General features: G+C 43.8%; 2 protein-coding genes across 5 annotated transcripts in view; one reads left to right on the top strand and one right to left on the bottom strand.

The window, feature by feature from the left end:
* SAR1B (secretion associated Ras related GTPase 1B) overlaps positions 1-23,867 on the top strand; it is a 30,252-nt gene extending 6,385 nt beyond the window's left edge. Inside the window, exons 2-8 of one of the 2 annotated variants that reach the window (XR_014836524.1) lie at positions 4,337-4,412; positions 5,423-5,542; positions 13,201-13,266; positions 15,267-15,370; positions 16,688-16,819; positions 18,322-18,489; positions 23,366-23,867. Coding sequence is in view for 1 of the 2 variants with exons in the window: in NM_001008689.2 (NP_001008689.1) it covers positions 4,355-4,412; positions 5,423-5,542; positions 13,201-13,266; positions 15,267-15,370; positions 16,688-16,819; positions 18,322-18,438 (597 nt within the window). In the remaining variant the exon portion in view is untranslated. 2 annotated transcript variants of the gene reach the window in all.
* The window catches only part of SEC24A (SEC24 homolog A, COPII coat complex component), a 120,434-nt gene that overhangs the window by 85,737 nt on the left and 6,804 nt on the right, over positions 1-27,893 (bottom strand). For all 3 annotated transcript variants that reach the window (XM_005655003.4, XM_085009171.1, XM_085009172.1), the window contains exon 2: positions 25,737-25,811. The gene's annotated coding sequence lies outside the window, so the exon portion shown is untranslated. The remainder of the gene's footprint in view (positions 1-25,736; positions 25,812-27,893) is intronic.

Below are 27,893 nucleotides of genomic sequence, written 5' to 3'. Positions count from 1 at the left end.
GCTTTCAGCAACTCCAGATATTTAACCCACTGAACGAGGCCAGGACTGAACCTGCATCCTCATGGATACTAGTCAGGTTCTTAATCTACTGAGCCACAATGGGAACTCCCCCATTTAAAACATTTTGAAAGAGGAATTTCCTCACAGCCTCCACCTATTAATTTCCTGTCCCATTCTCTTCTCAATAATAACAGCAACCAGGTATTAAATACTTCCTTTGAGCACTTTTATCTCATTTGAACTTAAAACACCCCAAGAGATTTTAACTTGTTCAAGGTCACAGAGCTCTGTTATGCATTAAGTACCAGCCATAGGCTCTCCTGGCCGACCCCTCCACTGCAGGGTATTCATGCTCTCAATGAATGTCTCCTTGTCACCAAAGCTAGCTGTGACGTCTCTGTGGCTCATTTCTTTTCCTCTCTCTTCTAGCTCTTTTACCCTTCCCGGGTTCTTTTGGTTCTTCTACCTGTATGCCAAATTGAAAATTCCCTCCATAGCATACGGCTGGTGCTTCAGGCAGGGGGACTTCAGGCAGAGATGGTGGGAGAACATTCTGATGACAGGAAGGATGATGGGCAGATATTTTAAGATAATAAAGTATAGTCACCAGTAGTGAATGGCAAGTGGTTTACTTTGGCCCAGGGAAAGCTGCAAGTATGAAAGGAGTATATACTAACCTTAGAAAGGTAGCTAAGAGATAGCTAGTGGAATGTGGAATATTGGACTAGGAATTTATTTCTTTTCTTTCTTTCTTTTTTTTTTTTTTTCTAGTCTTTTTAGGGCCACACTCATGGCACATGGAGGTTCCCAGGCTAGGGGTCCAATTGGAGCTGTTGCCACTGGCACAGCAACAGCAACGCCAGATCCAAGCTGCCTCTGTGACCTAAACCACAGCTCACAGCAATGTGGGATCATTAACCCACTGAATGAGGCCAGGATTCAAACCTGTGTCCTTATCCTCATGGATACTAGTCAGATTCATTTCCTCTGAGCCACAATGGGAACTCCTGGACTAGGAATTTGATTGCATCATTTCTCAGCTTACAAACCTCCAGTGGCACTCTGTCCATAAGCACAGGGAGGCCAAATAATTTAACACCTAAATCAGGACCTTTTGAGGGTGAAAGGAAGCACTATTAATAATTACACTGAGAGGAGTTCCCATCATGGTGCAGTGGAAATGAATCCAACTACGAACCATGAGGTTTCAGGTTTGATCCCTGGCCTTGCTCAGTGGGTTAAGGATCTGGAGTTGCCATGAGCTGTGGTGTAGGTCACAGACACGGCTTGGATCTGGTGCTGCTGTGGCTCTGGTGTAGGCCAGCAGCTGTAGCTCTGATTAGACCCCTAGCCTGGGAACCTCCATATGCCGCAGGTGCGGCTCTAAAAAGCAAAAAAAAAAAAACCCAAAAACAGACAGACATTTTGCTGAATCTACTTTGGAGGGCATATACAGATAGGTAGAAACACATTTTTGATGTTAAGATGATAGTTTAGGAAAGTGACATAAGGTTCTTGACCAGGTGACTCATGTGAGAAAGAAAGCTTGAGATATTAGCAGAACTAAGGAATAACTGGATGTGGGGTGAGAGGGAGAGGAAGGAATTACATGTCAGAGTCATGAACTGGAGTAATTAAAAAATGGTACATGATAATTTAAATAAATTTAAACCTTTAAAACTATCGTTATAAAACTTTAGAGACCCTACGAGTTCCCGGCATGGCTCAGTAGTTAACGAACCCAACTAGCAACCACGAGGATGCAGGCTGATCCCTGGGCCTCGCTCAGTGGGTTAAGGATCCAGTGTTGCCATGAGCTGTGGTGTAGGTTACAGACACGACTTGGATATGGCGTTGCTGTGGCTGTGGTGTAGGCTGGCGGCTACAGCTCCAATCTGACCCCTAGCCTGGGAGCCTCCATATGCCACGGGTGTGCCCCTGAAGAGATGAAAGGTAAAAATAAATAAAAATAAGGCTTTAGAGACCCAATGCGGTATAAGGAAAAGTGGATGGATGTGGAAGTCAGAAAGACCCAGGTTTGAGGAGATCCTGTAGGGGCTCAGCAGTTAACAAATCTGCCTAGCATCCATGAGGACGCAGGTTCAATCCCTGGCCACAATCAGTAGGCTAAGGATCCGGCGTTGCCGTGAGCTGTGGTGTACGTCACAGACGCAGCTTGGATCTTGCTTTGCTATGGCTGTGGTGTAGGCCAGTGGCTACAGCTCCGATTGGACCCTTAGCCTGGGAACCTCCCTATGCCATGGGTGCAGCCTTAAAAAGCAGGGCGGCGGGGGGAGGAAAGACCCAGGTTTGAAACTCAGATGTGCCAATCACTAACAGTCAAATTTTACTTACTGTAACTTTAACTTCTTCTGTAAAAGTAGAACAATAATGTGTTTACTCTGAAAGGCTATTGGGGTATTTAGTGGTGATATCTGTAAACTGCCCAGTACTGTGGGCCATATAGCAGAGGAAATACTAATAACAGCAGCTAAAATGGAATGCTTGCTTCATGCCAGATACTAGATGCTTTGGGTGTAGCAGTTAACCTTCACAGCAGCCATCTCAGGTAGGTATTGTCCTCATTTTACAAATGAGGAAAGTGAAATAACTTACCTCGGGTAGATAGTAAAGTCCTAGCTCCAGAGCTCCAGCTTTTTTTTTTTTTTTTTTGCTTTTGAGGACCACACTCACAGCATATGGAGGTTCCCAGGCTAGGGGTCGAATCGGAACTGTAGCCCCCAGCCTAAGCCAGAGCCACAGCAACGCAGGATCCGAGCCGCATCTGCGACCTAAACCACAGCTCACGGCAACGCCAGATCCTTAACCCACTGAGCAAGGCCAGGGGTGGAACCAGCAACCTCATGGTTTCTAGTCGGATTCGTTAACCACTGCGCCACGATGGAAACTCCCAGTATTATTTCTTATGTCCATTTATTCAAAGTTGAAGGTATGAAGACCAAATGTCTAAGCTTAGTCAGTCTGGCTCCTGTGTCACGAATTAGCACCCATTCATTTTTACTCTCAGTTTGCCGTCCCCTAACCCCAATCATAGCATCTAACAATTCCTGACTTTTTGCTGTGCCCATGCACACTAAACACTGCCGCAGAAACCTTTCCTTAGCAGTGCCCTACTGCTGCCATGAAACCTTGGAAATAGGATTCTGGAAGAAGAGACAAGCAGGGCTGGTTTTCTCACTTTTTATATGAAATATAAAGTGCATTTGTGACCGTACTGTACCTCTTTCCGCTAATATGCTCACAGATACTTCCTATCTCTGTTATTTTATTCATTTTTAATATTTTTGTGCTCTTATGATCATTAATCCCCTAGTAGCTTAGGATTTACATTATGGGCATTTTTTTTTCTTTGTGTTTAAATAAGTCTTAAAACTCTATAGGGTGAGCTGTTATCATTTTAGATAATATTCTATTCAGTTGTAACATTTTTTCACTGTAATTGTATTTGTATAGCTAATTTATCACTCTATAAACTTTCTGAGAGCAAGCCATGTTTGTCGTCAATATTTGTATTCCCTGTGATGTCTAGCTCAGGACCTTGGACGTACTAAGAACTAGGTAAATATGTATTGAATTAAAATATCTCAACACACCACTGCTTTATTTGATTTTCGATAGTGAAAATTAAGATTCCCTTTGAAAACCATATACCTAAAAATCTTCAGAAAAGATAACCCACTTGTATATATTTTCTCTGATGACAAGTTTCAATTTCTACATGACTTAAAATGATAATAGTAGAGGAGGTATGATTTTCAACTTGAGTAAAATAAGAACATCTAAGGTAATAGATTCTTGTATATTTATGTTGCTGTTGTAGTTCTCATTCTTGTGATACTGACAACTAAAACTATTCATGGTTTGCAAGTCACTCTGTCTTAATCAGGAATCAACTAGTTGTAAGAATTTTTTTTTTTTTCTTTTTGTCTTTTTAAGGCTGTACCCACAGCATATGGAAGTTCCTCAGGCTAGGGGCTGAATCAGAGCTACAGCTGCTGGCCTGCGCCACAGCCACAGCAATGCGGGATCCAAGTCCCGTCTGTGACCTACACTGTGGCTCACGGGATCCTTAACCCACTGAGGGAGGCTTGGGCTCAAACCCGTGTCCTTGTGGATACTAGTCTGGTTTGTTGCCGCTGAACCTCAATAGGAACTCTGGCACTTTGTTTTTTATGTGTCAGTATAGATCAGGTTTGATTTGGCCTGGATAAGAGTGTTTAACCCTTTGTAGTAAGGCTGTTGTAGGATTATTTACTCAGAGTTGATGTTTAATCTTGACTACCAAATTCAAAACACTTTTTTTTTTTTTTTCCAGACCCTATAAGATTTGGCTATGTCCTTCATATTTGACTGGATTTACAGTGGTTTCAGCAGTGTGCTACAGTTTTTAGGTAAGGGAGGCCATCTGTTCTCTTTTGTTACCCATTTAATCCTGCTTATATAAAACTGTCTTTTATTTGTCCAAAGCCTCTTTATGTGCAACCCAGTCATTATAAATGTGGGCTCTGGAATCATACCAACTTGTGCAGTTACTCATTATACCTGTTTTAATCTTAGGTAATCTTAAGCAAATTACTTTCTCCACTTTAGCCTAAACTTCCTTATCTGTAAAACAGTAATTCCTACTTCTTAAGGTTGTTGATGGTCATATTATTAACAAGAATAGCTACCATTTATTATCCAGTTTGCCTAAGAGCTTTACGTGCTTTATCTCATTTAATCTTCACAGGAGTCCAATGCATTTTTTTTTTCTTTTCTTTTTAGGGCCGTACCTGCAGCATATGGAGGTTCCCAGGCTAGGGGTCAAATTAGAGCTGCAGCTGCCGATCTACACCACAGCAACAGCAATGTGGGATCTGAGCCCTGACTGCAGCCTACATCATAGCTCACAGAAACACCAGATCCTTAACCCACTGAGCCAGGCCAGGGATTGAACCCACATCCTCATGGATATTAGTTGGGTTCTTAACCCACTGAGCCACAGTGGGATCCCACCCAATGCATTTTTTTTTTTAATTTTAAAAATGTATGTTAAAAAAAAAGAAAGAAAAAGAAGAAAAAGGGAGTTCCCTAGTGGCTTAGTGGGTTAAGGATCTGGTATTGTCACTGCTATGGCTCAGGTCGCTGCCGTGGCCTGGGACCTGTTGCATGCCTTGGGCGAGGTATTTATTTATCTTCAAAACTAAAAATAGGTTAGAAATCCAAGCCTTTTCAGGCCAATTTATAAAATCTTAAAAGGTCAGAAGGTTCATAAATATTTCTTTTACCAAAATTCTGGTGAAATTAAGAAAAGAATCTGAACTAAATTATGAATACTGTATTACACTTTTATTTGAAGTCATTTTATTTGTATAATTTTTTTCAGATATCACTGTGACTAATCATGGTTCTTACTCTGCAGGATTATATAAGAAAACTGGTAAACTGGTATTTCTTGGATTGGATAATGCGGGAAAAACAACATTACTACACATGCTAAAAGACGACAGACTGGGACAACATGTCCCAACGTTACATCCCAGTAAGTATATTCTCCTAAACATTTAGTACTTGATCAGGTGATACAATTCAGAGGCCCTAACCAAGTGTGTGTTTGTTGGTTGGTGGATAAATTGGGATCAAGTCATTTGACCTGTTCTTAATATAGTATGGTAAATAATAGGTGACTTAACTCCAGGGAGTATATTTAGATCTTGAAATAATACTCATATCTTCTTATCAGTTAGTATACCATTGTCCAGCTAGAGGAATGAAAAAGTTGTTTTCTCAGGGATTATGACATGATTGAGGTCTCTTCAACCACATATTGCTTAGGTTATAAACAGCTGCCATTACCTTGTTACATAACCTAAATTTCTCCAAAATTTAGAACTATACTATTTGAATCATTATTCAATGGACATTATAGATTATAGTCTTATACTTTGCTGGTAGCTCTCAACTGATTAACCAGTTATTTTTCCAGTCTTAACAACTTCAACTATATCTAATATAAAGACTACAGAATTATTCCAAAAAACAGAGCATGTATTGATGCACTTATAGAAAGCTTTAAAAAATTTAAAAAAAATATTGGGAGTTCCTATTGTGGCTCTGTGGAAACAAATCCAACTAGTATCCATAAAGATGCAGGTTCAATCCCTGGCCTCGCTCAGTGGGTCGAGGATCTGGTGTGGCTGTGAGCTGCTGTGTAGGTCACAGACACGGCTTGGATCTGGCATTGCTATGGCTGTGGTGTAGGCCTGCAGCTGTAGCTCTGATTTGATCCCTAACCTGGTAACTTCCATAGGCCACACCTACATCCCTAAAAAGCAAAATAAATAAACAAACAAACAAATAAATAAATAAATTTACTGTGCTTTCTTTTAGAAAAACTACCTGGAAGACATTAGTAATGATTCTAGGGAGTTCCCGTCGTGGCTCAGTGGTTAGCAAATCTGACCAGGAACCAAGAGGTTGTGGGTTCAATCCCTGGCCTCACTCAGTGGGTTAAGGATCTGGAGTTGCTCTGAGCTGTGGTGTAGGTTGCAGATGCAGCTTGGATCCCATATTGCTGTGGCCGTGGCGTAGGCCAGCAGCTACAGCTTCAATTGGACCCGTAGCCTGGGAACCTCCATATGCCGTGGGTGTGGTCCTAAAATGGACAAAAAGACCGAAAAAAAAAAAAAAAAAGATTCTATAAATCACGTAATACATACCTGTAATATAAGATTATGTAATAGGTACTGTTTGAGAAAGTAAATGTTAAAGTGACAAATTATTAGAAACAGAAGTCTTTTTTTTTTTTTTTGCTGCTTCCATGGCATGTGGAAGTTCCTGGGCCAGGAATCAAATTCACAGTGACAACACTGGATCCTGTAACTGCTAAGCCACCAACGATCCAAAGAAGCCTAATTTTAAAATACCTGTGACCTTACTTTAACTGTTGAAAAGATTATGGATCAGGTAGACACAGAGTTTACAGATGAGTTAATCCACAGATTAATTATGAAATAATGAGTGGGAGCCTTTATAATCAGTATAAAATTGAGAAATGGACTGAAAAGTAGGTAATATGATAGTTTTTTAGTACATTAAATATACAAAGAACAAGGAAGGAGAACAGAACAAAACAAATTACCACTTTATCTAGAAAACTAAAACTATTAGTGAGGTTGGAAAAGGAAGACTGCATAAAATTGATACTTTATATTAGGAGAAGAAAGTGAGGCTTGACAAGATTCTTATACAAGAATAATATTTAAAGAAAAAAATGATCATGGTGAAATTGAGTATATTAAAATTGTCTGCAAAAACAGCAGAATGGGAAGAGGCTACACAGTGGTCTTAGATGCATGTCATTTTACAAACTTTATGCTGTTGCCTTTTAAATTCATTCAGCTATTTATTGAGCACCTACTTCATGTCAGACATTACGCTCAGCGCTAGGAGTAAAAGCATGGCACAGGACAGATGCCATCTCAACCTTCTAGCAGTTGACATTCATTTCAACTTATATCAAATTCATCAAAAGCATATGTAAAAAATAGAAATATATTTGTACCCTCTACGATCTGGCAGTTCCACTGCCAGGTATTTATTTAGGAGAAATAAAAACATATGTTCACTAAAATCCTTGTATGACAAGGTTTATACCAGCTTTATTTGTAATAGCCCCAAACTGCAAACAGCTCAGATGTCCACCAAAAAAAGAATAGATGAACAACGGAATTCTGCTCAACAAGAAAGAGGATTATACTATGCATGTTATATTGCATGGAATGAGCTGGTCACAACGAATTACATTACAGGATGATACCATTTATATACAGTTCTAAAACAGGCACAACAAACCTGTGGTGATAGAATTCAGATCAGTGCTTACTTCTGGGAGTGGGGTGTAGACTGACAGGAAAGGGGCAAGCGGGAACTTGCTGGGATGGTCACAGGGTTCCATATCTTAATTAACCTTTTATAAAGCACGGGGTGTCCTGGGGGTTGTAACCATAGAGGTAGTCTGCCAGCCACATCCAAGCATTGTCTTCCTTATGGAAAGGATCATGCTTTGAACACAAATTGTATTTATTATTCAGTTGGCAGTCTTCATACAGAATTTTTTTTTTTGGTCCTTTTTTTTTTTTGTCTTTTCTAGGGCCGCACCCGCAGCATACGGAGGTTCCCAGGCTAGGGGTCTAATCAGAACTGTAGCTGCCAGCCTACACCACAGCCACAGCAACGCTAGGTCTGAGCTGTGTCTGTGACCTACACTACAGCTCACAGCAAGGCTGGATCCTTAACCCACGGAGCAAGGCCAGGGATTGAACCCGCAACCTCATGGGTCTTAGTCAGATTCGTTTCCACTGAGCCACGACGGGAACTCCCATACAGAATTTTTTAACAAGATAAACTACCCCAGGGCTCCAGCAGTCACACTAAACCTTTCATTACAATTGTAGGGGGCTTCGGCTTTGGGCTGTGACGGAGTAACAGAGTCTAGAACGACTCTCCCGCTATAAGTGATGAGCACACTGGACAAAAATTATACTACACTGCTTTCAGATACTGGGCAAGAGCTAGCACAGGGCTATGATTCCTAAGAGAAGAAAACAAACCCTTTTCTATTCAAGTTGTATCACTTGAATAAATAGTTTTCAGACCACAGTGTAGGGAGAGAAAACCCAAACATAAGCCAATGGTCTTACTGAGTAGAGGAGACAGAGATCAGAATTTGGGGAGGCTGGGTGACAACAATGTGCTGGGCAGATTCCCACAGAGGAAGGGGCTCTGCAGAGAAAGAACTCCAGGAAGTTTTGTGACTGAGTACCACTCTGTGCGTACATAGAGTAAAACTGCACATGGCCAGGAAGGAACAATTTCTGGAGAAAGAACAGTTATAGTGGAGCTGTTAGCCAAATAATTCTCAGACCTCACATGGGGCCCGGAATACATGTTCCCACCAGCCAGAAAGGAGAGGTTTTGTTGACTACACAGGGCGTTCCGTAGACTCTAAAAGGATCATCTCTTAGTAATGAGGCTAAAGTAGCTCCAAAGTAAAGACTACTTTTTTTTTAAGGCCGCACCCACAGCATATGGAGGTTCCCAGGCTAGGGGTCCAATCAGAGCTGCAGCTGCTGGCCTGCACCACAGCCACAGCAACGCCAGATCTGAGCCAAGTCTGCAACTTACTCCATGGTTCACAGCAACACTGGATCCTTAACCCACTGAGCAAGGCCGGGGATTGAACCTGTAGCCCCAAGGATGCTAGTCGGATTCATTTCCGCTGAGCCACGACGGCAACTCCAGTAAAGACTACTTTAGATCTGCCCTAGAAAAGTTAAAAACTGGTCTGTGAGCAGTTTAGCTGCCTGCCAGAACAAAGTGCAACTTTCTTCAAAAGGATACAACAAAATCCAACATCCGATCAAAAATTACTACACATGCAAAGAAGCAGGCGAGTATGTTCCATAACCAGGAACAAAATCAATCAGTAAAAATAGATTATAACAAAGATGATGGCAGAAGTAACAAAGGTGATGGAATTAGCAGATAAGGATAGTGAAACAGCTGTTAGGAATATGCTCCGGGATTTAAGGGAAACATGAACATAATGAAAGAAATGGAAGATAGAAGACAGAAACAAATGGGGCTTATACAAATGAAAAATATCTGAAATGAAATTTTCACTGGATAGGATTAACAGTGAAGTTGATCCTTCATTAGACAGTGCCAGTACTGCAGACGTTGAAAGACCAGCGAACTTAAATCAATACAACAGAAACGAAAAGAAACACAGAGAGAAAAGTGACTGGGAAGAAAAAATAAACAGAGCCTCGGTGACTTGTGGGACAATAGTAAGCAGTCTGGCACACTCATCACTGAAGTTCCAGAAGGGGAGGGAGGCAGCAGAAAAAATACTCGAAGAAATAATTGTCAAAATTTTGACAACCTAGAAGAAATGGACAACTTTCCAGAAACATACACCCCACCAAAAGTGAATCAAGATGATGTGAACCAACCGATCACTAGAAGTGAAACTGAATATGTAATATAAAAAAAAAAGCTTGGGAGTTCCTGTCGTGGTGCAGCGGAAACGAATCCAACTAGGAACCATGAGATTGTGGGTTTGATCCCTGGCCTCGCTCAGTGGGTTAAAGATCCGGCGTTGCCATGAGCTGTGGTATAGGTTACAGACGTGGCTTGGATCCAATTCAACCCCTAGCCTGGGAACCTCCATATGCTGCGGGAGCGGCCCTAGAAAAGGCAAAAAGACAAAAAAATAAAAAATAAATACATGAAAATAAAAATAAAATGTACCCCCTCAAAAATACCTAGGAATAGGAGTTTCCACTGTGGTATGATAGGATCGGCAGTGTCTTGGGAGCACTGGGACAGAGGTTCATCCCTGCCCGGCGGGTTAAGGATCTGGCGTTGCCGCAGCTGCAGCTTAGGTTGTAACTGTGGCTCGGATCTGATCCCTCGCCCAGGAACTCCATATGCTGTGGGGCAGCCAAAAAAGAAAGAAAGCAAGCAAGGGAGAAAAAAGAAAACACCCACCTAGGAATAAACCTGACCAAGGAGGTGGAAGACTTAGAGGTCGAGAACTATGAATCATTAAACAAGGAAATTAAAGAGGATTCACAGAAATGGAGAGATATTCCATGCTCCCGGACTGGAAGAATGAATCCTGTTGAGATGGCCATGCTACTCAAAACAATTTAGAGATCTAATGTGATCCCTATCAAATCACCCACAACATTTTTCACAGACCTAGAACAAACAGTCAAGAAATTTATATGGAACCATAAAAGACCCAGAATTGCCAAAGCAATCCTGAGGAACCAAAACCAAGCAGGAGGCATAACTCTCCCAGAGTTCAGACAATATTACCAAGCTCCAGTAATGAAGACAGTGTGGGGGAGTTCCCATTGTAGCTTAGTGTGTGAAGAACCTGACACAGTGTCTGTGAGTATGCAGGTTTGATCCCTGGCCTCACTCAGTGGGTTAAAGATCTGTTGTTGCCTCAGGTTTCGTCATAGGACACAAATGCGGCTCCAGTCTGACCTCTAGCCTGGAACCTTCCATATGCCAGGTGTGGCCCTAAAAAGCAAAAAAATTAAAAATTAAAAATTAAAAAAAATAGCAATAAAAATTTAAAAAATAAACAAATGGGACCTGGTCAAACTTACAGGCTTTTGCACAGCAAAAGAAACCTTTAAACATACGAAAAGATGACCTAGGGAATGGGAGAAAATAGTTGCAAATGATGCAACCAACAAGGGCTTAATCTCCAAAATATAAAAAGAACTTATCCAACAACAAAACAAGCCAGTCGAAAAATGGGCAGAAGACCTAAATAGACATTTCTCCGAAGAAGACTGTGGTTGCCCAGTAGGCACATAAAGCGATGCTCAACATCCCTAATTATAAGTCTACGGATAACAAATGCTGAAGAGGGTGTGGAGGAAAGGAAACCCTCCTACACTGCGGGTGGGAATGTAAATTGGTACAACCACTATGGAAAACACTATGGAGGGTCCTCAGAAAACTAAACACAGAGCTACCATATGATCCAGCAATCCCACTTCTGGGCATATATCCAGACAAAAGTATAATTCAAGAAGATACACGCACCCCCACATTCCCTGCAGCACTCTTCACAATAGCCAGACATGGAAACAACCTAAATGTCCACTGGCTAATGAATTAAGAAGAGGTGGTACATACATACAGTGGAATACTACTCAGCCATAAAAAGAACAAAATAATTGCCATTTGCAGCAACATGGATGCAACTAGAAATTATCATACTAATAAGTGAAGTAAATCAGAGAAAGACAGATGCTCTATGTTATCACTTATATATTGGAATCTAAAATGTGGCACAGATGAACCTATCACAAAACAGAAACAGACTCACAGACATGGAGAACAGACTTGTGGTTGCCAAGGGGGAGAGGGATAAGGAGTCGGATGGACTGGGAGTCTGGGGTTAGTAGATGCAAACAGTCACATTTAGACAATAAGGTCCTACTGTATAGCACAGAGAACTATATCCAGTTTCTTGGGACAGACCATGATGGAAAATAATATTTAAAAAAAAGAATGTGTTGGGGGGTGGGGGATGTGCTTGGGCTGTGGGATGGAAATCCTGTGAAATCAGATTGTTATGATCATTACACAACTACAGATGTGATAAATTCATTTGAGTAATAAAAAAAACAAAGAAAAAAGGAAAAAAAAGAAAAAAGAAAAACAAAAAAAGAATGTGTATATATATATATATATATATATATATAACTGACTCATTGCTATATAGAAGACATTGGCATAGCATTGTAAATCAACTATAATTTTTAAAAAGAAATAAGAGTCAATTTTAAATTAAATTATAATTGTTTTTGTCATTAAAGAGTGTCACCTGCAAAATATGACAGCCATGAGAGCATACTGTTATTTCCCCTTATCATTTAAGATGAATTATGTGAAAAATTATTAGGTTGGATCAGTCACTTGAATTCTGTCAATTTCAGCAGGGTAACTAGAGAAGGAAAAATAAGCAACTGGTGGATTTGTGAGATGTGAACACTAGAATTGACTATTACCATTTACCAGTATATACCGTCATACATCATCATATTGGCAATATGAAGTGGAATATAGTAGTTACAACAAAGGATTCCTTCATTTTTTATTTTTTATGTTTTACTTTTTAGGGCCGCACCCGCGGCACATGGAGGCTCCCAGGCTAGGGGTCGAATTAGAGTCTACGCCACAGCCACAGCAACACAGAATCCGAGCCTCGTCTGCAACCTACACCACAACTCACAGCAATGCCGGATCCTTAACCCACTGAGCAAGGCCAGGGGTTGAACCCACAACCTCATGGTTCCTAGTCGGATTCGTTAACCACTGAGCCACGACGGGAACTCCCTTTTTTGTTTTTTGGCTGCACCTGTGGCATGGGGAAGTTCCCAGGCAAGGGACCAAACCCAGGCCAGGCCATGGCAGTGACGCAGGCTGCTGCAGTGACAACGCCGGATCCACTGCACTATAAGAGAACTCCAAAGAATTCCTTTTTGATCTGAATTGTGTGATTTGTCCTAATTTGCAATTAAAGTAAATCAGACATTAAGTGGCAGTATATAGCAGGAATGGATTTCTAATTTTCATGTTAAAATATCCTGTATTATTATTATTTAGCTTCAGAGGAACTAACCATTGCTGGCATGACCTTTACAACTTTTGATCTGGGTGGACACGTTCAAGGTAAGATTCTGTTACTCTTCTAGTTGCTTTGTTTCATTTTACATAATAAAAATGTGGCCACTCTATTCCAGCGCATGAAATCTCATTCTATTCAGGGAAAGCCAGAGTAAAATTTAGGAATTATTACCCCAGATAAATGCTTTAAAGGCAGAGGATGATTTTCATGACCATCCAGTTGAAGTCCAAATTGCTTTTGGTGGTAAAGCATGTGAGTCAAGTATAGTCTCCCTTCTTTCTCGGCTTCAGTCCACCTCTCACTTACAGCCACAGTCATGCTATGAATTTGTTACTGCTCCATATTAAAAACCTTCCGTGACTAACTCATTACCTACAAAATAAAGGCCACACTTACTGACCTGACACACCCTGGAGCTCCGGGATCCGATCCCACTTGACTTTTCGGGTCTATATTTCCCACCATTCCCTTTCCCACCCTCTTTCGTCTGACCAGACCCCATCGTCTTGGTGTTCTCCCGCCTTCGTGCTCCTGCCGTCCCCTCTGCACGCGGGTAACCCACCCTCAGGGCCCCGTGTAAGTGTTGTCGCTCTGCCCCCTGAAAGGCCACTCCCAGCCGCGACGGCTCCCAGCCACCCTCACGGAGCGATTAGTGCCTCTCTGCGTGTCCTCGAGTTTGGAAAGACTGTCTTACCTCCTCCACTAAACTTTCTGGGACTGAACTCCTAGGCATTTTTTAATATCCCCAAAAGGAGTTAGCAGAACCGACCACACAGAAATTCATCAACGACGACTACAGCAAAGCTTGTTACAGCTAGTGAAAGCACATGTGAGACCGTATTAATTAAGATATACATAAAATAATTGCTGGCATATAATGAGTAGAATTCGAACCTAATGGAATTTGAAACTTCGTTCTATACTGTCTTTAAGATGTATTATAAAACAGAGAAAAAAGTTACCGCCCAAACTATTTTCTCCTCCAAAAGACAATGTTATGGAGAAGTTACCTTCATGGTTTCATAAACTTTAATTTCTATTATGAGTAGAACAGTTGGCTTTATTATTTTAACTTAACAAGTCTGTACTTTTCTTTCTTTTTTTGTCTATTTGGCTTTTTAGGGCCACATCACGGCACATGGATGTTCCCAGGCTGGGGGTCTAATTGGAGCTGTAGCCACCGGCTTACGCTGGAGCCACAGCAACTTGGGATCCAAGCTGCGACTGTGACCTACACCACAGCTCACAGCAACGCTGGATCCTTAACCCACTGAGCAAGGCCAGGGATCGAACCCGAAACCTCATGGTTCCTAGTTGGATTCGATAACCACTGCGCCATGACGGGAACGCCTTAACAAGTCCGTACTTGATACTAATTTTCTTCTCTCACTGACAACAAATTTATCACTGGCAAAAACTGATTAAATAGTGATGTCAAAAAAATACTGCATATAACAAATAGTGGCTTTCCTCCCATGAATTTAATGTGCATCCTTGTCCATTGGTAGCAAATATTAATTCTCCTTCTAACATGGGAAAATTGAGGCAGAGTAAACTATCTGACTGCCCACAATCAGGGAACACTTGGAATTTCTTCCTTGGTCTTCTGACAAGATTTTAACAATATTGGGTAAAAGATTAACCTCAGTATATGGTGAAGTAGCAGCAGCTAAGAGATAATTACACTTGCTATCTTGTTTGACTCTTCCATCAAACCATCTGCTGGGGAGTCCCCATCGTGGCACAGTAGTTAACGAATCCGACTGGGAACCCTGAGGTTGCAGGTTCGATCCCTGGCCTTGCTCAGTGGGTTAAGGATCCAGCGTTGTCGTGAGCTGTGGTGTAGGTTGCAGACAAGGCTTGGATCCCACGTTGCTGTGGCTGTGGCGTAGTCAGGCAGCTACAGCTCTGATTAGACCCCCTAGCCTGGGAAGCTCCATGTGCTGTGGGAAGCGGCCCTAGAAAAGACAAAAAAAAACAAAAAACAAAACATCTGCTAGGTTTGACCAGCAAATAAAATCTAACTCCTGATTGTTTTTGTTAGCTCGGAGAGTGTGGAAAAACTACCTTCCTGCTATCAATGGCATTGTATTTCTGGTGGATTGTGCAGACCATGAAAGGCTGTTAGAATCAAAAGAAGAACTTGATGTAAGTTAAATAACTAAAACTGACACAGCTGAATCACTCTGGGAAGCCCGAGGAAACAGGTTGGAGGTGTAGGTATGAGAGTACAGCTCTTCTGCAGCCTCTGATGTAACACCCGACAACTGGTGCGGCTCAGGGATCGCCCTGCTTAGAATGCGGAGGGAGCGGCTTAGAATAATTGTAGCTATTGAGGAGGTACTAACACAGACTTCCTTCCTGAAGGCTTAAGCTCACTCTGTGCAGAGTGTGCCCTTGTAGTATATTTCTTTTTTCTTTTTCTTTTTTGCTTTTTAGGACCACACCCACAGCATATGGAAGTTCCCAGGCTAAGGGTTCAATTGGAGCTATAGCTGGCGGCCTACACCACAGCCACAGCAACACCAGATCTGAGCCATGTCTGCAACCTACACCACACCACAGCTCATGGTAATGCTGGATCCTTAACCCACTGAGTGAGGCCAGGGATCGAACCCGCCTCCTCATGGATACCAGTCGGATTCGTTTCTGCTGCACCACAACGGGAACTCCTTGTAGTATATTTCATGCCTGCTATATTCCTGGAATGGTTCTTTCTTGAGCCCTGGTCCTCCTAAGTCCTTCAGGAGCTGGCCAGAACCTGGAAATGGTGTAACATGCTATTTTTGCCACCACTTCCCAGGAGTGATCAAGGCCACGTGTAGCCACCTCCTCTCCTGTCTCCCAGGTCACATGCTTCAAAAAGGGGCTCAAGGGCATCAGGCAAGGCCAGTGCTAGATCTGGGGCCACAGAGAAAACGGGTCCATGACTTGATTGAAGGTTGACCCAACCACACCTCTGCCTAGAGCAGGCAAACAAATACGTGTTCATGTGGAAAAGTCCGGGGAGGCTCTGTGGTCTTGGAACAGGTCAGGGATTCCCAGGTTGCTACTTGGTGCCAGGCACTGTGCACATTACCCCATTTAATTCTCAGGTTAACTGTGTAATATAGGTACTACTATTGCAGATTCTCTCTGAACTTCAGGTAGGCTTATTTGCCTAAGATCTCACAACTCAGAAGCAGCAAACTAGAAATGGAACCAGGTCTTCTGCAAGCCTTCGAAGTGTTGGGTCTAGGCACAGAGTGAGCCTTTACAGGAGGAAGCTTAGGGAGGCGGAAGAATTAAGCTCAGGGTTCATTGAGCTCACTCTGAAATGTAGGGGAATTTGCCAAAGAAGGTTGGCCCAACTGAACGGATATGATGGAGAATGAATCCTTGATGCCCATTTGCTATCTTGTCCCACTGAGCCCTTGAGATGGTTTCACATCAACATCTTATCTTTCATTTTGTTTTGTTTTTCAGTCACTAATGACAGATGAAACTGTTGCTAACGTGCCTATATTGATTCTTGGGAATAAGATTGACAGACCTGAAGCCATCAGTGAAGAGAGGTTACGAGAGATGTTTGGTTTATATGGTCAGACAACAGGAAAGGTAAAAAAAGAAAAAAATCTTTTGACCAGTAATGAATATTTAATTCAGTAGAACACATGTCTTTTTATTTTTAATCTTCTGAGATGGTTTGTTCCCACACTACCCCTAACAGTAATCATGCTTATCAGTCCAATTGGTACAATCTGTCTCTCTTTTTTTTCCCCCAATTGGGGTATAATGGACATATAACATTATATTAGTTTCAGGTGTACAACCAGGTATCTATAAATTACTATTGTCCAACCACATAAGCCCATTTTAATTTATTTTCTTGGAGGCTGTCATTTACACATGTGGGTCTTCTTTTGTTGTTGTTGTTGTTTGGTTTTCTTGCCTCACCCGTGGCATCCAGAAGTTTCTGGGCCAGGGATCAGACTTATACCACAGCAGGGACAATACTGAGTCCTTAACCCTCTGAGCCACCAGGGAACTCCCATTTGGGTCTTCTTAATGTCCTCATTTATTTTCTTTTTACCACTGAATGAAATGAAACCTATTCTTGGTGAGATCAAAAATGTCAAAGCTTGGAGTTCCTGTCTTGGCACAGCGGAAACGAATCCGACTAGGTACCATGAGGTTGCAGGTTCCATCCCTGGCCTCGCTCAGTGGGTTAAGGATCTGGCGTTGCCATGAGCTGTGGTGTAGGTTGCAGACACAGTTTGGATCTGGCGTTACTGTGGCTGTGGTGTAGGCCGGCGGCTATAGCTCCTATTAGACCCCTAGCCTAGGAACCTCCATATGCTGCAGGTATGTTCCTAAAAAGAAAAAAAAAATAAAATAAATGCAAACTTAGCCATAGCAGCGTTTTCAGGTTTTTTTGAACATATCCTTTATAATAAGCTTTAAGACACATTACCTCTGCATTAATTTTTATTAGGATTTGTTTTGGGGAAGGACCTTAGTATTGAAAAATCCCAGAGTAGGAGTTGTCTTGTGCCTCAAAGGGTTAAGGATCGAGCACTGTCACTGCTGTGCCTCTGGTCGCTGCTATGGTGGGTGTCTGATCCATGTGCCACAGGTGTGGTGGAAAAAAGAAAAAAAAAAAAAAAAGGAGGAGGAAAAAAGAAAAATCCCAGAATAGAGAAATATTGCAGCCTATGAACAGAGGCTCCTATGTTATTAGATAAAGTAGACTTTGGTCTGTTTTCTGTCTTCTTTTTCATAAGTCACCTCCACGTTACGTTTAGTTATAAACCCGACCGGAGAATGTTCGAGGTAAATCATGGGTGAAACCAGTCGGGTAACTTGCATTTTTTCTGCGTCACAGATTATTTTCATTCTTGCTGCCCCTCAGGCTCACCTCCGTCCCACCGAGTGGGCATCCTGGCCTCCGGCGGAGTGAGGGGAGGCTTCCTGAGGGTTGAGGGGGCTCGGGTGCCAAACGGCCGAGGCTCGACCACCGTCACCCTTCGTGCGAAGACGTGCAAGCTGCGGTGCTCCTGGGCGGGGGGTGCTTCTTTCATCAAGGGGTCATCCTACGTAACGTCTGTCTTTTCTTCCAGGGCAGCGTGTCTCTGAAGGAACTCAACGCCCGGCCCTTGGAGGTGTTCATGTGCAGCGTGCTTAAAAGACAAGGCTACGGAGAAGGCTTCCGCTGGATGGCCCAGTACATAGATTAACCCCGGCCCGGCCCGCGGGGTCCAGGTCCCGCCGCTCAGGCCTCCTCAGAGGTGTGATTCCTCGACATGCAGAACTTGAATGCAATGGACTTTGGTTGGTTAGAAAACAGAGGTTTTTTAGATGATTATTACTATTCTATCAACTTAATTTGAGTGAGGATTGAAAACGGATTCAAGGGAGTTTGACGATCACAATGTTAGCTTTCGAATTCCATAGAAATAATTCCTTTTTACCGTTTATAATCTGACATCGCCCCCCAGCACCATTTTTAAAGAGCAACTTTCCAGACTACATTTGAAGCACTTTTTAACAACACGAAACTACAAACATGAACCATATTTAAAAAGCTCATCATGTTAAATTTTTTATGTACTTTTTTGGAACTAGTTTTTAAATTTTAGATTGTTATGTCCACCTCTCTTAAGTGACCAGTTAATAATTAGCTTATCGATGATTGCATGATGCCTTACCGTTTTCGGTATTTTTTTTCCTTATGCAAACGTCATGCAATAAAACAAACCCTCATGTGTGTGGCATCCTTGTCGGGCAGATGTTTCATTTTAATGTGTCTCACCTGGCTAGTATGCTCTGAAATTTTGCATATTTAAGAGTATACTTAGGAGGGGTTTGTTGGGAAAGGAGACTGACTGCTCCAGAATATCTAGCAGAATGTTTAAGTCCCTAGAGGCTTTTGCATTTACCAGGAGAACAAGCTGTGTCTGGTTGCCCCTTATAGCACATTTATCTCGGAATCATGGGTGTTTTTCTCAGTAACACTGTCAGGACCAAGGCCAAAGGGGTCCGTGTCCTCGTCCCTGTGCACTCGGCCTTCTGAAGCAAAGCTCATCTTCTGGAACAAGCCAAGGTTAACTTGTGGTTGACAGGCCCGTTCCTGTTTCTAACTCTGAAGTGCCCCAGTCTTCCCGGCTGGGTAACCTGTGCCTCTTCACAACGCGTGACGCGTGATGGGCACCAGTCCGCCCACATTCAGAGGGGCTCCCCAGGCTCTTTATACTTCATGGGACTCAGCAGGGGGAGCGCCGCAGGGTCGTGTCCTGTGCAGTTTCGTCGCTGAGGCCTGTGTCTGAGGAAGATGAGAGCCTGTTGGGCTTCGGTTGTCACTGCGATGTTTGGGGATTTGGCTGCTACCCTGCAGCTCCTTTGCGTTCTTGGGCATGTTTTATTTCTTGGTGGAAAGAAAACGAACTCCATTTCGTTTTCTTTTTCTTAGTTACTCCCAGCTAGCTCTTACTTGATAGCACACAGGCTTTTGCTTTCAGGTACAGTGCTTGCCAAGTGATAATGTCTGCAAGCCTCACTGACAGACCTTTCTTTTCTTTTCTTTGTGGCCGCACCTGCGGAATGAGGAAGTTCCCAGGCCAGGGATCGAACCTCTACCAGAGCAGTGACAATGCCAGATCTTCAACCCACTGAGCCACCAGGGAATCCCAATAATTAATACTCCCTTAGTTTTTTTATTTGGCTGCACCTGTGGCATGACAGACTTTCTAATAAGCTTTTAGTGCGCTTTTTTTTGTTGTTTATTTGTTTGCTTTTAGGGCCTCATCCACAGCATATGGAAGTTCTCAGGCTAGGGGTCCGATCAGAGCTACAGCTGCCGGCCTACACCATAGCCACACAGGATCTGAGCTGCATCTGCGACTTATACCATAGCTCACAGCAATGCTGGATCCTTAACCCACTGAGCGAGGGCAGGGATCAAACCTGCAACCTCATGGTTCCTGGTCAGATTGGTTTCCACTGTGCCACGATGGGAACTCCTCTTTTAGTTCGCTTTTTAAAGCATTTTAACTTCCTAAGAAATTGAGTTCTTTTTTCCATATGCCTGAGATTCCCACAATTAGCTGACAGACAAGTGCCAAATATTTAAAGACTCTCAAGTTTAATTCCTCTCTTGGTTATAAACCAAGACTTTACAGTATATTTAACCAATTCCACTGAGAACAGATTGCTCCAATTCCATCAAGAATAATTTTAATATCAAAATTAGTGATTTCTCTAGCTTTTGTCCAAATCAGAGTTACTGTAGTCCTTTCTGTCATCATCAAATAAGGATTGAAAGATATGCCTGCAAGGAATGACCAGGTAGCTCGATCATGTCACCATGACATCTGGTTTCAGGAATTTGCTATTCTGTTTCATTTCCGCTTCCTTCTAAGTGATAATACAAATCTCCCACCCCACCTAGAAACATCAGCAGCACCGTGGGAAAAGGAGGAAGTGACAGCTCAGCCTCTTGTTCTCTTCTGCCACATCAACTCCAAGTACTCATATCTAGTGTCCCGACTAAACAGAATTTAGCCTTATGAAAAGTAACTGCCTCTTGTTGAGGGGATCTTTTTTCAGTGTTTATAAGGACATGCCTTTCTTCAAGTAGTCCCCTATCTATGATGATACTTGGGAAGTTAATTATGTGTTTCATAAACTGGTGTAAAGGGAAAAGCTTACTGGTTTCGCTAGAGGGGCTCTGCTTTCTGGTACAAACTAGCCTGCTCCAGAGCACTCGAGCCGGGTCTGTCACTGGGATCAAAGGAACAAAGTCCCTTTGTGGACCACGGCTGAGCTGTGGAGATTTCCCGCAAGATGGAAGAGTCTTAGGGCTTGAACTTCTGGAAACGAAGCTGCACTTTCCTGCCAGTTTGGGGAGCTGGGCCTGAGAGGAACGGCGCCATGGGGCTCACCCTCCAGCTCTGAGAGCTGCTCAGGGCACCTCCGCGGAGCCACTGCTTCCTGCGGGAGGAGCGAGTGACGAGAACACTAAGAAGCAGTAAAAGCACACCGGGAAAACAGATCCTTCCTCGGGTGCCTGTGCAAGGGGGTGCATTTGTGGAGTATTTGGGGGACAAGGGGAAGTGTTGGGGACAGAGGTTAGTTTTGTGCCTCCCACAGTCAGGTGTGAAAATGTAATTCACACGGTTGTGTACAAGACCGGATTCCATGCTGGAGTTCCCGCTGTGGTGCAGTGGGTTCAGGGTCCGGTGTTGACGCAGTTGTGTTGTAGGTCACAGCTGTGGCTCAGGTTGGCTCCCTGGCCTGGGAACTTCCATATGCCACAGGTGCAGACCAAAAAGGAGAGAGAGGAAGAAAAAAGACTGAATTCCATGTAAATCAGGAAATGTTCGAGATACATTTGAAACTCTTAAATCCAACACTCTAAAAACAGAAGGCCTCAGCTGGCTTTTCTAGTATTAAAGTGATTCTTAACCCCACACCTGTTTCAAGGACTGCTGCTGAGGATATACTTTTGAGTAACTGGTTAAACGGATGGATGCCAGTTTATCGTGGTGAGTTTTTAGAATGTTTAAAAATTGGGGCACAGATATTTCCCAAAACATGAAAAAAATAGTTTTCACCACTGGCTTACTTGACCCAGGATCTCTGAGTGCCAAAGCAGGATGGATTCAGCTACTGCCACAGAGACCTAAACGTCCGTCTCACGGGCCTTTGTACATCCACAGCTTACAGGGGTTTCCAGCCTATCTGCAGCTCGCTGTTCTTCCCCTTTTTCCAGCCTATCTGCAGCTCGCTGTTCTTCCCCTTTGTTTTCAACTGGCTCATACCGTGCTTTTCGGCACAGACACTACTTGTAAATCCTTAAAATAAGGTAACAGCTGTAATAATAGTGCTTCTTGCCTTCCGCGCAATGACTTGATTAACCACATTCAAAACCCAGAGTTTTCGCAAGTTCTGTCGTTAGGACCAGCACACGTCTAGCTGACACGATGTAAGGGTTTCAGGAGACAGGTTGTACATTTCTTGAAACTGTATTTGGCCTGCGACTCAATGTGGCATTTCAGTCTTAGTCACTCACATGACTGAAGTCTGTAAGGCCTCTAGTGCCAAGTAAATTTTGACCAGAGTACATGGAAGTCTCTCAAAACATCTTAGGTTGCTGATTTTATTTAGAGTATATTGTTTGGATCATTTTCAACATATATAAAAGTTGGTGACACTTCAAAAAAATCTCCAAGAAAGCATGAAAAACTAGAAATTAGCAAATATAAATTTCTTTTTTTTTTTTTTTGAGAAGAAAAACATAAGGAAAATCCAAATGGGTATAAAGGTTTCAAACAAAATAGAATTGGATATTTTTTAAAATATAGAATTAACTCTACCTTTTTGGCAAATATAAATTTCTTGATGCAAAATTAGTAGGGAATTAAAGGTTTTCTGTAAACCATTATTTTATTTATTTATGTATGTTTTGGCTCTAACTATCTAAGAGTTGGGAAAACAGCACACCTTCAATTAAGGACTAAATGCTCCAAGCTACATATTGATGTTTCCGGTCATTTCCATCTCTGTCCTTTTGAAATGTTAATTAGTGCTTTTTAACCAAAAGAACCAAGAGGGAAAGAAAGGACGGAGCTCTGGGACCTTAGTGAGTGGGATTTTGCTAAAACCCTGTTTCTAACTCCTGACCCTCCCACCATCCCCCCCACTCACCCTGGGCCACACAGGGATAAAAAGAGCCCTGAGTATAAAGGGAATCCACAGTCTACTGAGGATGCAGTTCTGCATCAACTAATTTCTGCCCTCATCATTTAGACTATTAAGTAACTAATATATTTAATACCACTGATGGCTTGTTCTGGGCTTGGACCACACTTTGAAAGAGAAGCCAAAGTAATCACAGTAAAACAAGTGAGTTCATCCAAAGCCACCTTTGTTTCAGGAGTGTCACCACCCCAAAGAGTTTTTAGGGCAGAAATGAGGAAGGCATCTGAGTGATTTCACCGCAGGCTTACTGTCCTTGGAAGGGCTGCACTGCCCTGGACGACTTCTTCTTTGAGGAAGGGGGGGATTAGGTTTCATTTCAATTTTAAGTAGTCGGGGGTAAAGGGATGCGGCAGGTCTACACCTTCTGACGTACAGGTTGTCCTTGAAACTGTTTTCGTGGTCCAGGATAAAGACTGACCTCAGAACGTCCAGCTTCCTGTGGGCTCCGGACGCCCTGATGCTCTTCCTCACCCGCCTCCTGACCGGCTGCCCTGCCGAGGCAAGAGCGCTCCGGGGGGATGAGTGTGGTCAGGCTGCTTTCACGGTGACCCAGTGTGTCCAGGGTGAGGCCTTCAGTATTGGGCTGAATGCAGAGTATATTCAAGCGGTAAGTTGGTGACAAGTTCTTCATCACTAACCTTGTTTGCACTTTTGTACACCACTGCTTGCACTAGCACCTTCGTGTGACTTGTAACAATTGTTTTACGGCGTATACAGATTGTTCTGCGTTAATTTATATGAAGATGTTTCTGTTTACCTCTCTGTATTATACAAAGAACAGCTATAATAGATGGTTAAATGTTCTTGAATTGTGTCTGTATGTTACTTTCTGTTCTATTATCTTTTCACCGCCTATGAATTTGAGTGTCTGGAATAGAAAAATAAAAAGCTTATCTGGTCTTTAAAACACTCTGATGTCAGGTTCCTTTTTTATCATCCCATTGTAATGTTCATTGCGCTTATGAGAGATTTCTTGGACTTTGAAATTACTAAGATGATCGAGCTTGCCCTTTGTGCAAGGATTCCGAGGAAACTCTGCTGAACTATGCAGGCCTAATTTGCCTTGTAAGACTGAAAACAACTTACGGGCAAAGGGCAGCAGGACTTACATAACACTGACTCAGTTGAAATGGGAAAAATAAGGCAGCTGGTCGGTTTTATCCACGTCAAGTTTCTCCAGCTTTAGTATGCATCAGAGTCTCCAGGATTTGGGGTGGGGCACTTACCAAAAAAACACAAAAGAAAAAGAAAAAAAATCCCACCAAAGACTGTGATTCAGTAAATCTGGGGTTGGGGTAGAGGAGAGGAATCTGAATCTTCCTCAGTCTGCTCAGGTTTTTCTGAAACAAGAGTGTGTGGCTTTTCTTTTTTTTTTTTTTTTTTTGTCTTACTAGGGCTGCACCTGCGGCATATGGAGGTTCCCAGGCTAGGGGTCGAATCAGAGCTACAGTTGCCAGCCTACACCACAGCTGAAGCCACGCCAGATCTGAGCTGCATCTGCAACCTACACCACAGCTCACAGCAATGCTGGATCCTTAACCCACTGAGCGAGGCCAGGGATCAAACCTGAAACTTCATGGCTCCTAGTCGGGTTCGTTAACCACTGAGCCATGACGGGAACTCTGGGAGTTTTCATTAAGAAGAGTAACAGAACAACCACACTAAATACTAACAACACTACATGATCATTGGCCAATCGGTGAAGAAAAAATTATATTGGGAAGGACGATCAAGCTGCTTTTGAGACAAATCCAAACATAAGACCTTTCTGGAGTTCCCGTCATGGCTCAGTGGTAAACGAATCCGACTAGGAACCATGAGGTTGCGGCTTCGATCCCTGGCCTTGCTCAGTGGGTTAAGGATCCGGTGTTGCCGTGAGTTGTGGTGTAGGTCACAGACGCGGCTTGGATCCCACGTGGCTCTGGCGTAGGCCTGTGGCTACAGCTCTGATTGGACCCCTAGCCTGGGAACCTCCATATGCTGCAGGAGTGGCCCTCAAAATACCAACAAAAAAAAAAAGACCTTTCTACAGCCATCCCTCGAACCTTCCCACTAACAACCTGCAGGATGACATCAAGCTTGCTCTTTTAATGTAGCCAATCACAATTGGATCCTTCAAAGAGAGATTTAACAGGGACTTGTTACTTGCGGAACTGAAACTCACGAGGGGATGGTGAATGCACTGAAGGGACAAATGCTGAGAAAAGCGAAGTCCAGGTTAGGTAGTTCATTTTCTTGAATTCAGCTACCTCATCTCCCGCTCGACTCTCGGATATGTGTACTAAAGGTACAAACAGTGCCATGTCGCAACCTCCCACAGAACGTGAAAGGCAGCTCCTTGGGAGGAGGGACCCAGGGACACAATAAAAATGAAGCCTTTGGGTGTGGCCGCCATCCTCCTATCGGAAAGGTGAGAAAGAGCTTAGACACCTGATGATTAAAAACGCAAGGCTTAAAAGAAAACAAAGATCCGAAAACATGTCCTGTTTCTCCTGCAGCCCTTACACAGCGTTTAGCTGGGGTTTGGGTAACGGACAAAGGGCAGGGCCTCTGTTTACAAGGCCTCAACTCCACGTATTTAAAATGAGGCACCAGGGCTCGATAATTTTCGGGCTATTATTTGGTAAACAAAGGAAGCCTTGGTTTGGAAGGTGGATGCTGACTTGGGGCCTTATGGTGATCAACTGAACATGTTTATTAAAGGCACTCAGACGTCAGGGATGGCACCGTGCCACGCCAAACAAGCTGGTAAAAAGCAGCTGAAGGGCTCTCTTACCTGATCCTATTGAAAGGGCTCAGGTTAGAGTCACAGTCCTCCAGTCCCGGTCTTCGCAGGTGTCATGTTTCCTGGCTGTTAAAAGTACAAAAGGGGAAGGAATAATTGGAGGCGAGGTGCAGGTGGATGGAGAGAAACACGGGCATCGAAAGGGAGGTTTCTGTTCAGGTTTTTGTCTGTCTGTCTGTTTGCGTTTTGCTCTTTAAGGCTGCATCCTCGGCATAGGAAGTTCCCAGACTAGGGGTCGAATTGGAGCTACAGCTGCCAGCCTATAGCACAGCTCACGGCAACGACGGATCCTTAACCTACTGAGCGAGGCCAAGGATCAAACCCACCACCTTAGGGTTACTGGTTGCATTCATTTCCACCACGCCACAACGGGAACTCCTGTTCACTTTATTTATTTTTTCTTTTTTTTGTCATTTTGCCATTTCTTGGGCCGCTCCCTCGGCATATGGAGGTTCCCAGGCTAGGGGTCGAATCGGAGCTATAGCTGCTGGCCTACGCCAGAGCCACAGCAACGCGGGATCCGAGCCGCGTCTGCGACCTACACCACAGCTCACAGCAACGCCAGATCGTCAACCCACTGAGCAAGGGCAGGGATCGAACCCGCAACCTCATGGTTCCTAGTCGGATTCGTTAACCACTGCGCCACCACAGGAACTCCTGTTCACTTTCTTGAGCTAAAAGGAACTGAATGCGAAATGCGTCAGCAGAATTACTGGGATTAGCAAAATCTCAGAAATGAGAGAGATTGTAAACAGAGCCAAACGCAGCACCAGTTTTCGGGTTCTCTCTTAGCCCATGGGTTGGGGGAAGAGGTTTCTAGACCCACCTCCTGGTTGGGACGTCGCACCAGATTGCCTGCAGCCTGGAGAAAAGCAATTGGACCTTCCTCCATGCTGGGGACTTGACTTTTGAGCCCCAAACGGCCAAGAGCCCCTCTCTGGGTAAAGGGCAGAACAGGAGCACTCCAGCCCTGATCTGGGCCCTAGAGAGACAAGGCAGGTGGGAGCTTGTTAACACCGAGGGGCTCCGCTGCCTGAGACACGGCTGTGACAACTCCTGAAGGAGACCGTGCAGCACTGCGTTCTTTGCCAACTCCTGGCAGCAGGTGACCGGGGCACAGAGCTATTTAGAGAACAGTCAAGAGTTTTTCTCCATCTGAGCTTCTACTGGGGGGACCAGGCTCAGAATCAGTCCTCTGGCAGGCAGGTGGCTGGGGGACGCCCTCTGGGGTCCCTGGGGCCTTCATCGGCTTCCCTCCTTGGAGAAACATTGTCTGACCCTTCTTTTTTTTTTTTTTTTTTTTTTTTTTTTGTCTTTTGTCTTTTTTTTTTGTCTGTTGTTGTTGTTGTTGCTGTTGTTGCTATTTCTTGGGCCGCTCCCGCGGCATATGGAGGTTCCCAGGCTAGGGGTTGAATCGGAGCTGTAGCCACCGGCCTACACCAGAGCCACAGCAACGCGGGATCCGAGCCGCGTCTGCAACCTACACCACAGCTCACGGCAACGCCGGATCGCTAACCCACTGAGCAAGGGCAGGGACCGAACCCGCAACCTCATGGTTCCTAGTCGGATTCGTTAACCACTGCGCCACGACGGGAACTCCCTGACCCTTCTGATTACCTGCTCAGTGGTCGGCCTTTGCCCATCGCTCCATGTGCCAGAGCTGGACTGGGCAAAATAGGGGGCAGGGTTCCTAGGCACTGGCTTCTCTTTGTGTCTCTCACCCACCCAAAGCACTGCCTGTGGGAAACCACTGGTCATCAGCTGGCATTTTTTGAGGATCTTGCTGGCGCTGGATTCAGGTTCAGGCACCTGGCCTTGCTTTTCTGTCTGCCTTTCCTCCAGTCAGCAGGCCTGTCCTCAACACCTGCCTGCTGAGAGCTGCCACCGGGGGATGAGAAACTGGGTGGAGATTTGCCCAAGGCACCGTAGAAGGAGAAAAGAAAAGCCGAGAGCTCCCGTTATGGCGCAGTCGAAACAAGCCTGACTAGCATCCATGAGGATGTGGGTTCAATCCCTGGCCTCACTCAGTGGGTCAGGGATCAGGTGGTGCTGTGAGCTGGGGTGTGGGTCACAGATGCAGCTCGGATCCCGGGTGGCTATGGCTGTGGTGTAGGCTGGCAGCTGCAGCTCCGATTCAACCCCTAGCCT

This window comes from Sus scrofa, chromosome 2 (genome assembly GCF_054392235.1).
Source record: "Sus scrofa isolate SSC_HxYL_T2T_F1_AM1 chromosome 2, Sscrofa_HxYL_maternal_Yorkshire_Landrace_v2.0, whole genome shotgun sequence".
NCBI lineage: Eukaryota > Metazoa > Chordata > Mammalia > Artiodactyla > Suidae > Sus > Sus scrofa.
The sequence above is the reverse complement of the archived record's forward strand: the minus strand, read 5'-3'. Positions and strand labels throughout refer to the sequence as shown.